The sequence below is a fragment of the Aquarana catesbeiana genome, linkage group LG07 (genome assembly GCF_042186555.1).
Source record: "Aquarana catesbeiana isolate 2022-GZ linkage group LG07, ASM4218655v1, whole genome shotgun sequence".
Lineage (NCBI taxonomy): Eukaryota > Metazoa > Chordata > Amphibia > Anura > Ranidae > Aquarana > Aquarana catesbeiana.
In genome coordinates, this window is record NC_133330.1 from 314403148 (window position 1) to 314416324 (window position 13177).

The following is a 13177-nucleotide window of genomic DNA, read 5'->3' on the forward strand; positions in this document are numbered from 1 at the left end:
ATAAAAAAATAGCGTGTACAATTGCGACACACCTCCTATTGTAATTGAATGTTATTAAACATTTCCTTTCCAATCTGCAGCTGCAATATAGCTACCTGGAAGCCTTCTGTACACAAAATGTGTACAGAACATCTCCCAGAAACATCATATCCTGCTTGTGTGATTGACTCACCGATTTTCCTAGATGTCTGCACTAAGATACAAGTCAGATTTCAGGCATCCCCTGCAACAAAAATGTCATTTTTGGTGAGATACTCCCAATAGGAAATCTAAAGTTCTCTTTAAAGGGATGCAGGCCCAGCAGCTTTCCTCATTGGAGACTTGCAGCAGCTGGTTGATCGTTATGAAACCACTCCCATTAGCACAGAGGAATAGCAAAATGTAGGAATCTGCAACAAAGTTTGTTAAAATCCTTGTAATGTACATAGATCACCCAGAGGGGAATTTTTTTTTCTCAACAAAAGTGAAGTTACTCTTTAAGGCTAACAGCATAAGTATTAAAATAGTTAATGTTGATTAACCACTTAAGGAACGGGCCTCTTTTTTAGATATGTTAACATTTTTTTTTTTTGCTAGAAAGTTACTTAGAACCCCCATCTTTATACATTTTTTTCGAACACCCTAAAGAATAAAATGGCGGTCATTGCAATACTTTCTGTCACACCGTATTTGCGCAGCAGTCTTACAAGCGCACTTTAAAAAAAAAAAATACACTTTTTTGAATTAAAAAATAAGACAACAGGAAAGTTGGCCCATTTTTTTATATATTGTGAAAGATAATGTTATGCCGAGTAAATTGATACCCAGCATGTCACGCTTCAAAATTACGCCCGCTCGCGACAAACTTTTACCCTTAAAAATCTCCATAGGCGACATTTAAAAAATTCTACAGGTTGCATGTTTTGTGTTAAGGAGGAGGTCTAGGGCTAAAATTATTGCTCTCGCTCTGCTGATCGCTGCGATACCTCACATGTGTGGTTTGAACACCGTTTTTTCATATGCGGGCACTACTCATGTATGCATTCGCTTCTGCACGCGAGCTCGTCGGGACGGGGCACGTTTAAAAAGAATATTTTTTACTTTATTTCACCTTTTTATTTTTACACTGTTTAAAAAAAAAAAAATGGTGTCACTTTTATTCCTATTACAAGGAATTTAAACATCCCTTGTAAAAGGGATGAAAAAAAGCATGACAGAACCTCTTAAATATGAGATCTGGGGTCAAAAAGACCTCAGATCTCATATTTACACTAAAATGCAATAAAAAAAAAAATCTGTCATTTAAAAAAATGAAAAAAAAAAAAAAAAAAAAAATGACCCTTTAAGAGCTATGGGCGGAAGTGACATTTTGACGTCGCTTCTGACCTGCAGTGTCTTCGAGACGGGTGGGGGCCATCTTCCCCTCACTCGTCTCCATGCACAGCCACGGGAAGGATCCGATTGTCGCTGCCGACTTCTCCGGTAAGTGGTGGAGGACACCGGATCGCAGCAGAGGGGGGGGGGGGCCCTCTCCCGCCGCCGTTAAAAGCGATCCTGTGGAGAATCCGCCGCAGTGACCACTTTTATCTTGTACCGGACCGCCGGCTGAACACGGCGATACTGGGGTTATGGTAACTATCTTCTGCCATAACAATGATATCCGTCCTCAAAGTGAGGACGTATATCCGCGTGCGGCGGTCCGGAAGTGGTTAAAAGGGTCATAAAGGCAGTATCTTGATGCATTCTATGCATTAAGATAAAATGCCTTTTGTGTGCAGCAGCCCCCCTAATACTTACCTGAGCCCCATCTTTATTCAGCGATGTTCAAGAGCCCTTCAGCCATCCGGGACACTCTCCCACCTGATTGGCTGAGACACAGCACCGGCGCCATTGTCTCCCGCGGCTGTCAATCAAAGTCAGTTAGCCAATCAGGAGAGAGAGGGGGCGGGGCCGTACCGCAGCTCCATGTCTGAATGGACACCTGGAGCTGCAGCTCAAGTGCTTGCTGTGGGGGAACTTGACACTGGGGGAGGGGCCAGGTGCAGCGAAGAGGGACCTGAGAAGAGGAGGCTCAGGGCTGCCCTCTTCAAATCCACTGCACAGAGTAGGTAAGTATAACATGTTTGTTGTTTTTATTTATTTTTTTTTAAACAAGACTTTACAATCACTTTAAGAGAGATGATGAGGAAAGGGGCTACTTCCCCACAACTCTGACCCAGTGCTTGTGGGGGTCTGCGAGCAGGGGGACTTAGACTGGTATTTTCAAGTATTTTCAAGCAAGTTTAGAATGAAAAGCAAACCACCTGAACAAATATCGTGTCCTTTGTATGTACTATATGTTTAAATTTTCTTATATTTTTAAGTTGTTAAAGCTGAACTGCTTATCTTCAATCCTGCACAGTTGTCTTACTCTGATTTCACTGCACACAGTGAACTTCTCACAGTGTGCAATAGAAGCTGCTGCAAGTCAGATGGAGCCTGCCTCATTTTTGTCTAAAGCAACCAGCTTCATCTAACCCTGGCAATCGGGGCCGAGGGCTCTTGAGAAGAGTGCTGAGGCAGGGCGCTGTGATATTTTCAAGAAGCCATGTACAGCACCTGGCTGGCCCCTCCCACCAGCCATAATCTCTTTGCATTGCATAGAGAAGCATAGCCGCCAACTGATTTCATCACAGGTATAAAATAAGGTATTTCATTTTCATTTAATAGAGATTTAATAGATTTTATTTAAAAATTGTATCGGCATTTCAATGAAGGGGAGCCAGGGAAGGCAAAATATAAGCAGATTTAAATCGATTTAGTGCCAGTTCCATACCACATGCAGTCCAGTGGGTTTTATTTCTGCATCATGGAAAGTAGGTTATTTGGTTTCCAATGGAAAAGTTCACAGTGTGGTCAGTTCCAGGGCTTTCCAGTTCCAGAAAGTAAAATAGAACATGCTGTATTTTTCCTGCACTGAACTCTACTGGAACGCAGTAAAACGCATCAAAAACGCACTGGAACGCATCAAAATTGCACTGGACCCTAGTATAGTGAAAAAAAGCACCTGGAATGCATCGGAAACTCATCAAAAAAACGCCAGAGCAAATTAAAAACGCACATGCAGAAAAGCATCTGGAACAGATCTGGAGTGTGTTTTTGTGGTGTGAACCAGCCCTCAAATGTAAACTTTAATTTGGTAAGGCTGTAGTGTTCCCTTTAGTGATTGTTTGTTTTTTTTTCTTTGAGGTTAATGGTTTCTTAAAGGTCCTTGCTCTTGCTCATTTTGGCCTGACTCTGCTTTGTCAAGCTCAGGGCTAATTTCTCACACTTTGCACTCTGCCACCATTGGGAGAATTAGGAGCGGAATCTTGTCCTAGGGTGGAGTTACAAATGTATATTTTCTCTTTTCAGTTCCAGGTGTGCCCTAAGAGCCTGTGTGTGTCCACCCCGGGCCATCGGACCGACCTCTTCCAGAGGGACCCGCAGTCCGTTCTCATCACTGACTTCTTCGGCAGTGTCCGGAAAGTGGAAATCACAGAGAGTGGAGTGAAACTGAAAACCCATCCCGAGACAACTGAGAAAAGGTATTTTTCACGATAGAACATGGTGGCAATATATTACAACCCCAATTCCAAAAATGTTGGGACGCTGTGTAAAATCTACATAAAAACAGAATGCAATGACTTGCAAATCTCCTGAACCCATATTTTATTCACAATAGAGAATAGAAACATATACAGTGGATATAGTCTACACACCCCTGTTAAAATGTCAGGTTTCTGTGATGTAACAAAATGAGACAAAGATAAATCATTTCAGAACTTTTTCCACCTTTTTAATGTGACTCTAAATTGTACAACTCAATTGAAAAACTGAAATCTTTTAGTGGGAGGCAGTAAAAATATAAAAAATAAAATAATGTGGCTGCAGAAGTATGCACACCCTCTTATAACTGGAGATGTAGCTGTGTACAGAATTAAGCAATTACATTCAAACTCATGTTAAATAGGAGTCAGAACACACCGGCCATCATTTTAAAGTGCCTCTGATTAGCCCCAAATAAAGTTCAGCTGTTCTAGTAGGTCTTTCCTGACAATTTTCTTGTCACATCCTACAACAAAAGCCATGGTCTGCAGAGAGCTTCCAAAGGATCAGAGGGATCTCATTGTTAAAAGGTATCAGTCAGGAGAAGAGTTCAAAAGAATTTCCAAGGCACTAGATATACCATAGAACACAGTAAAGGCAGTCATCATCTAGTGGAGAAAATATGGCACAACAGTGACATTACCAAGAACCGGACGTCCCTCCAAAATTGATGAAGAGACGAAAACTGTTCAGAGAGGCGGCCAAGAGGCCGACCACAACAATAAAGGAGCTGCAGGAATATCTGGCAAGTACTGGCTGTGTGGTACATGTGACAACAATCTCCCGTATTCTTCATATGTTTGGGCTATGGGGTACAGTGGCAAAACCTTATCTTACCAAGAAAAACATCCTGGCTACATTTTACAAAAAAATAAAGTCAAGTCTCCCAAAAGCATTTGGGAAAATGTGTTATGGTCTGAAGAAACCAAGGTTGAACTTTTTGGCCATAATTCCAAAAGATATGTTTGGCGCAAAAACAACACTGCACATCACCAAAAGAACACCATACCCACTGTGAAGCATGGTGGTGGCAACATCATGGTTTGGGGCTGTTTTTCTTCAGCTGGAACAGGGGCCTTAGTCAAGGTAGAGGGAATTATGAACAGTTCCAAATACCAGTCAATATTAGCACAAAACCTTTAGGCTTCTGCTAGAAAGCTGAAAAGGAACTTCATCTTTCAGCAAGACAACCCAAAGCATACATTCAGATCAACAAAGGAATGGCTTCACTAGAAGAAGATCAAAGTTTTGGAATGGCCAAGCCATAGCCCAGACCTGAATCCAATTGAAAATTTGTGGGGTGATCTGAAGAGGGCTGTGCACAGGAGATCCCCTGGCAATCTGACAGATTTGGAGTGTTTTTGCAAAGAAAAGTGGGCAAATATTGCCAAGTCAAGATGTGCCGTGCTGATAGACTCGTACCCAAAAAGACTGAGTGCTGTAATAAAATTAAAAGGTGCTTCAACAAAGTATTAATTAAAGGGTGTGCACACTTATGCAACCATATTATTTTTATTTTTTTATTTTTACTTCTCTCCACCTAAAAGATTTCAGTTTGTTTTTTCAACTGAGTTGTTCAGTTTATAGGTCACATTAAAGGTGGAAAAAGTTCTGAGATTTTTTTTGTGTCATTTTTTTACATCACAGAAACCTGACATTTTAGCAGGGGTCTGTAGACTTTTTATATGCCACAGTACATATATAACCACTTGCCCACCGGAAGATCCCCCCCCCCCCATTAACGACAAGGCAATTTTTTGCGATACGACACTGCGTTACTTCAACTACGAAGTCATGCGATGCTGTACCCAAATGAAATTCGTGCCCCCCACAAATTTTTTGTGGGTATTTGATCACGTCTGTGGTGTTTATTGCGCGATAATCCAAAAAAAAGAAAAAACCTACTATCTTAAAAAAACAAAACAATATTTCTTATTTTCTGTGACATATCCAATAAAAAATGGAAAAAAAACAAATTTCTTCATCAATTTAGGCCATTATGTATTTTGCTACATCTTTTTGGTAAAAAAAAAAAAAAAAAAATCACAATAAGTGCAAATTGATTAGTTTACGCAAAAGTTATCACGTCTAAAAACTATGGGATAGATTTATGGAATTTTTTAGAGATGCGCCGAAATTCGGCCGAAAATTGTGTTATTGGCAGAATACACCACACTGCGTTTTTTTGCCATGATTTTACTGCGAATTCACAGCGATTTTTACCAAGATTTCTGTGCTTATGGTGTGTTTTTTCATAGGTCATGTGACTCAAAAACCACATCAGAAATGATGCGTTAATGATGCATTCTTGCTGCATTTTCAATGCATTTGAACTGGGGGGGTGCGTTTTTGGTCAGGTTTAAAAAAAAAAAAAAAGCACAAAAAAAGCACCAAGCTGGATTTTTAACACCACAATGGAAGCACAAGGGACCGGTGCTAAGACACACATAGAATTTAAAGGGATACATTTTTCTTGAGCTTTTCTTGTGCTAAAGGTGCCAATAATGGCCAACAATAAATTCATAATTATTTAAATTGATTATAATAATTAAAAAGTTGAACAATACAATTTTATATATAAAAATGATATCTATATTTTTTTAAAGACTGTAATTTTTAGGTTTGTCAAGTGCATCCTGCATTTTTGGTTTCGGCACCAAAATTTCCATTCGGTGCACTTCCTAGAATTTTTATTTATTTATTTTTTGCTAGTAATGGCTGCCATCAGCGACTTATAGCAGAATTGCGGTGGTCAAATCAGACACTTGGTGACACTTTTTGGATACCAGTGACACTAATACAGTGTCTAAAAATATGCACTGTCGCTGTACTAATGACACTGGCAGAGAAGGGGTTAACATCGGGGGTGATCAAAGAGTTAAATATGTGCCTAGGGAGTGCTTACTAAGACCCTTTCACACTGGGGCGGCGGGTCCGTTAGCGGTAAAGCGCCGCTAGTTTTAACGACGTTTTCGGCCGCTAGCGGGGCGCTTTTAACCCCCAAGAAGGGGTTAACAAGGGGTTAAAAGCTCCCGTGTTGCGGCGCTTTGGAAGCGCTACCAATTCATTTCAATGGGCAGGGGCAGTGTAGGAGCGCTTTATACGGCACTCCTACATCACCCTAAAGATGCTGCTTGCAGGACTTTTTTTTTTTTTTCGTCTTGCAAGTGCACCGCCCCAGAGGCAGTTTTCAGGAGCTTTACAAGCGCATTTTTAGCACTAAAATGCCTGAAAACTGCCTCAGTGTGAAATGGGTCTAAATGTGGGGCAGGTGCTTTTACTATGGGAAGGCAGAGATCAGTGTTCCTCCTTGTAGGAACACAGGATCACAGGTTTTCCTTCTTGCAGAACAGAGATCTGCCTTGTTTACAGAGGCAGACTGCCATTCTGCCTGTCTCCCAAATGATCGGCATGTCTGCCAGACCCGCTGATTGGCTCCCGCCGGCGCCACACTTGTGTGTCCAAGACCCGGAAGTGCAGGAGCAGGTACAGGTACATGCCCAGGGAAGTTGCTTTGCCACCGTATTTTTACTGTATATGGTCGGCAAGCAGTTATACTGAGAAAATGTACCATTAAAAAAAAAAGTACATTTTTAAATTGATGGCTGCAACACGTCTCAAAAAAGCTGGGACAGGGCAATGTTTACAACAGTGTAGCATCCCCTCTTCTTTTAAGAACACTCGTGCGCCCTGAACCCGAAAACAGGGAGCGACATACCGGTACATCGCTGTGCCTTGAGGAGCCGCTGGTCCGCAGTACAATGCGGAATGGAGTTCCTAAAATGGTTAAACATTTGATATGTTTTTTTTATTTTTTATTTTTTCAGATTTGCAAATCATCACAATCTTTTATTTTTTTGTATATTTTACACAGTGTATGAAAATTTTTTTGAATTGGAGTTGTAAATATGGCGGAAAATGTGGAGTAAATGAAAAAATCAGTTACCTTTCGAATGAAACAAAGTATCTGGGTGACGTAGAAGATTGTTTCAGTTTTTGTCTACTTTGCTTAAAGTACAAGTTAAAGTGTTACTAAACCCACAACAATCAGTGTGTATATGCAGTAAAGCATGCTTGTTATATTGGAACCTAAGGGGTTAATCCCCTGGATTATGTACAAAGGCTGTTTGATCCTGTTTGCACAGATCCTCCTCCTCTTCCACTGACTCCAGAACATTTCCGAATAAGACAGAGCCTTTGGAGTCAGGCTGCACATGCTCAGTTTGGTGTGATCAGAACAGGGCCAATCAGCACTGTCCATGCAGAGTGTCAGGGGTCCTGCTTCCTTTTAGGACAGCTCAGTGCAGTATGAAAACTCCTCCCACAAGCTTTACCAGGAACTGATAATATCACAAGACTGCTATATACTGCTGATGAGAAAAGGTGTTTAGCCGTTAATATTTACTAAAATAATTTCATTTCCATGTTCTGTGTACTGTGGGAGACCAGATATAGTGAATGCAGGGTCCTAGGTTTAGTAACACTTTAATGTTAAAAACAGTCCTGAGCCCCTTAGCCTAAGCTACAATCCCCTCACCCAGATTAGTTGGCCATTTGTGCCACACCCATAATTCAAGAGATCCAAATGTCTTATGGGTGCAAACACATCACCATGGCGGGATTTTAAAGGCACTACCAAAATTGTGGTTAAAAATATACAATTTATTACAAAAATTGATTGTATTAAAACAACAATATTAAAACATATGTCAATCCATAGACTGTTCCATACTAATAGCATCCAAACTTCAACATCTACATTTCTGTTCAACGTTGTTTATGTATATTGTAGCTTATACATTTTAACTCCTCCACACAACGCGTTTCTTGGATAAAAATCCACTTCATCAGGAGTTCATTGGTGGAGAATGGGTATGTTCACTAAATACAAAAGAAATATATGTAGAATATCATACTGGTTAAAATTAAGACACTAACAACAATTGCAGCTGATACATAAATTGGCTAGAAAACCTGGTCAAATTTGGACAGGAGGGGAGAGAATGTAGCGGACCAAGCCTTAAAGTGGAACTTCAGTCATTTTTTTCATCTTTCCATCTATTTAATTCTTCTGCCCTTGTTGTTGTTTTAACCTTGGATAGTAAAACATTTTTTTTCTACCAATAAATACCTTATACAGCCCACTTCCAGTTTCTTGTCTGTTAAAAAGCCTAGGCTTATAACATCATGCACAGCTCTCTCTCTCATACTTGTGAGAGTTTGCCAGGAAGGGAGGGGGGGTGAGTCATAGGAGGGCCAATGAGAGCTGCAGAGCTGAAGGTGAGTGTCTGTGTAAATACAGGAAGTGAACAGGCAGCAGCTTCAGCTGCCCACAGTTAAAATGGTTGCAGCCACTCAGTGGAGGGAGATTTCTGCAGCGTATTTGGCAAGTACAGAATCCCAGTATATATAAAATAATATGCAAAGTGGTTGTAGGGAAGTTTCATAAAGGCAAAGATGTTTTGATTGCAAATTATGTGAGCAGACTGCAGTTCCTCTTTTAAGGAAGACAAAACGGACAAGTCCCAAACAGGGGAAAATAAAGCATGGGGGGAACCACACAGAGGCAATTTCCAAAAATACTTGAAAAGAAGTGTTTTATGGTATGTATACAGATAGCTTCTGCAAGCCAAGGAAAAGGAAAACAGCATAAAATAAAAAACCCCACACCCAGATGCTCACGTGCCTCTTTCTGACGGCAGCGACCCCCCCCCAGCAGTGTTCTTGTCTGGAGCTGCCCACTCTTGAGCAGTAACTTCCCAAAGATCTGAATGAGGCTTTTTCAAGTCTATGGGAATTTGCCATGCAGGCCCAGGACAAGATTTCTGCAGCAAGGCTGTAAATATCACAGGACGGTGTCATCATATGGACACAGGTCATACAGGTGAAGCAGCTATATATTGGCAAGAGTAGCGGGGGGGAGCAATGACAGCCCAGGCTGTGCAACAAGCATAAATCGGAGTGATACATCTCTCACCGGATTGATGGCTCAGCAGCTCTGAGATCGTAAGGCTCTACCCCCAGATGGTAGCTGTGGATGACTCTTGAGCAGTAACTTCCCAAAGATCTGAATAAGGCTTTTTCAAGTCTATGGGAATTTGCCATGCAGGCCCAGGACAAGATTTCTGCAGCAAGGCTGTAAATATCACAGGACGGTGCCACCATCCAGAAGAGCAGTGAAGGAGCATCGGAATACTGATGAGTCATCCTTCTGCTCCCCACTCCAGCCATCATCCTGCCAGTCAGCACATGAGCCTGTAGTACACCCGATTTGGCTCCTAGCGCTCCCCTCGCCTTTTCCCCAATCTGAGTGCTTTTGTACAGCAAGTTACAAAAGGCTAATGCCAAGTCCCTTTCAGTTTCTGTATTAAGCTGTTTGGCTTCGGACATAACATACATTGGGGAAGTTTGCTCAGCATGAAATATTACAGGGACAACAAAAATCCTACTACAGTGTAATTATACAGTATCACCATAATAACAATATGACCTAATATCCAATATTAAGAGGATAATACAAAAAATCCAGAAAGAAGTGCTTAGGAAAATTAGTCCACAGATAAGGTGCTTCCGGTTCTATTGTTATGAAAGTTCCACAAAGTGTGTAGTACTTCAGCACGGGATACAAAACTTGTCTGCTAATAAAGTTGAGAAGCGTGTCTCTCAAAGAAGACGACCACTGTACAAATCCACAACGTGCACAGAAGCGCTCGAGAGATTAGCTTACCTCTTGATATGAGTGGTCATAGAGTGTAAAAAAAAATCCTAGAGCTCCACTATGCAGCTGCCAGACTCTGGGTATCACAACTCCGGGATGCCCACACAACTTTTCTCCCACAAGGAAATGATGATATGGCATATAATGAAAAGATCCGCAAAAAGTGTGAAATCCTCAGTATGCTTTAATAAAATATGTCAATACTCTTACATTAACAGCCAAAATACAAACGTATCTCGATTTGCTTCGGCCGGCATCAAAGATGGAGGACTCGATCGTGTGGGCTGACGTCACCACGTAGACCACTGTGGACCATAGGACTCTGTTGGCGAGCTGAGTTTCCCCTAGGTATTCATCGTAATTGTTTTAAAGGAGAAGTCCAGCCTGAGCTCGTTTGGCTGGGCTTCTCCTATGGGTCACAGGAGTGCTGTTCATTCTTGCACTCCTGTGACCCGTTTTTAGCAGAGCGGGCTGAAGTCAGTTCTCTGCTGATGTCACAGGAATCATTCCGGGCACCGCATCACCCCGACAATTAAGTCTGGATTCGCCAGGTGCCGGGACTGATACCTGTCTCAGCCTCTCGGCGAGCCGCTGAGACGGTCGCTTCCTGCCCCTCCACAGCTCAGCGCTCGGGGATCTGAGAGAACCGAGCCAACGGCGGTATTCAGTCACTCAGTTCTCAGTGCAGAGGAGGCGGGGGACCGATGCTTCATCCACCTAGGTAAGTATGGTTCTGGGGAGAAAAAAAAACTCCTTCTCTTTTAGGTGACAGAACCATGTAGCATTAATTGTCTGGATAAAAAGGCAATGCAGCAAACTCTGTTGCTTAGCTTGGAGCACCCCCTGGTGTAAAATGTGGGTAATGCATTTTTAGTACAGTATTATCAAATTTCTTGCAGTCAAGGCACCCTTAAGAACTGTGCACAGTCCCAGGGCACACCAGTCTGAGGGCTCGTCCACACCAGGAGGTGTGCCCGAGCACATGTTTTTTTGCACACGTTGCATTTTTTTTATAACACGCATTTGCAAAAGGTAACACATTTTTGTGTGGTACAGGAAAATGTACGATTTTGCACGTTACCTCACTGCACCTGGTGTGAAGAAGCCCTAAAATGTAATCTGTGCAGCAGAGTTCAGTGATCTTAGGGTGCAACTCTCCTCCCTCCAAATTCCCCCTTCTAGCACAAATATCCCACCAAATCCCCACTTCTAACACCAATGAAAATCTGTGGCTTTATGTAACAAAAGACAACCTTCGTCCACCTGCTGGCTTAAAAACAATTTTCATTATATATTACACATATAGAAAGCGTGTGGCCTATCGTGTCATCTGAAAAGGTTCAGATGGCATGATAGTTCAACAGGTTTCGCGAAACCTGTTGAAATATCATGTCATCTGAACCTTTTTAACCTATATGTTTTGTTGTTGTTTTAGCTATTTTTTGTATAAATAAATTTTGTGACTTTTTACCAGTGATTTGTACTATATATGTATATCTCTCTTTTCATATGTACCGCAATAGTCCACTTGCCCCCTTTTTCTCGGTGAGGTTGGGGTGGGGCCCATACTCCCAAATCATCTTCCTCATATGTTACACATACATGGGGTCTTCAGAAAGTTTTCACACTTATTTTATATTTAATAGTTAAAAAAAACAAATCACGTACCCTCTGTCCTCAGGTGTGTAAGAGCTGGGGAGGAGAAACAGCAGTACGCTGATCTTCCTAGTGAATGGCTGTGGGGGGGGGGCTGGGTTAGGCTGTCAGGACAAGTCTGATCATTGGAGTATGGCAGGCTGAGTTCCCAGCACAGCTAGAACATTGACCAAGCTTTTCTTTTGCCTAGTGTGGTCAGTTTTTTTTCATAGGAAAGCAGAGGGACTGACGGGATCTCGAGGGATTTCATATAATAGAAGCAATACAAAGAGAACAGCAGACTTTTTCATACAAGTACATGGTACAGCAGGCACATATAAGGAATATGAAGTGTTTGAAATGTTGGGTTGAGCTTTGCAGAGTATAACTTGAGCTCCCCTCCCCCTGCTTTTTGAAAGCTAAGGCAATCTTTATAAATTCTGGACTTTGAATGGTTGTGGAGAAGAGGAGAGGCAGATAAACAGGTACAACTTATGTCGGAAGATTTTTTTTCACCTCTGTGTATCACCTGAGGTCAGTCACCTCACTGGGTATATGGAAGAGTTTACAATCACTTTATATATTTAAATTTAAAGCGAAGGTCCTCCCAAAAGTGGAACTTCCACTTAAATGCTTCCTGTCCCCCTCCGGTGTCACATTTGGCACCTTTCGGGGGGGAGGGGGGACCCGTTTTTGACAGGTCCCCTTCCCCACTTCTGGGAGACGGGCTGCAGCCTGATCTGGATGTTCGGCCCCCCTCCTCCTTCCCCTGCCGATGGGCAAATTAAACAGCGCAGCGCGCTTTGCGAATGTGCAGTAGGGAACCAGCAGTGTAGCTGAAAGTCTTCGCTGCCTGGTTCCCTTACCAGGAATGGCGGCGGCTGCACGCGGGAGTCAATCCAAAGATCGGTTGGGGCGCCGACATCGCAGGCTCCTTGGACAGGTAAGTGCCCTAATATTAAAAATGGGGAGCAGCTGCAGTATTTGTAGTTGCTGATTTTTTTTTTTTTTTTTTTTCACCCAGGCTGGACCTCCCCTTTAAGTAAAGTATTTAATTACAGCTTTTTCAGGACCAAAACAACCAAAGCATAGTATGTACTCCTGTAAGATATGAATATAACCACCAGGGGGAGCCTTCGTATAACAAATATTCACATTTAAAGTGTATATAAACCCGAACAATGAACATCTCTTATTTTGTCTGTTTAATATACAATT

At 42.0% G+C, this 13177-nt stretch overlaps 1 protein-coding gene across 1 annotated transcript in view; it reads left to right on the forward strand.

The window, feature by feature from the left end:
• The window catches only part of PIGK (phosphatidylinositol glycan anchor biosynthesis class K), a 214685-nt gene that overhangs the window by 73960 nt on the left and 127548 nt on the right, over nucleotides 1-13177 (forward strand). The window contains exon 9 of the mRNA XM_073593714.1: nucleotides 3373-3545. Within this exon, the coding sequence (XP_073449815.1) occupies nucleotides 3373-3545 (173 nt within the window). The remainder of the gene's footprint in view (nucleotides 1-3372; nucleotides 3546-13177) is intronic.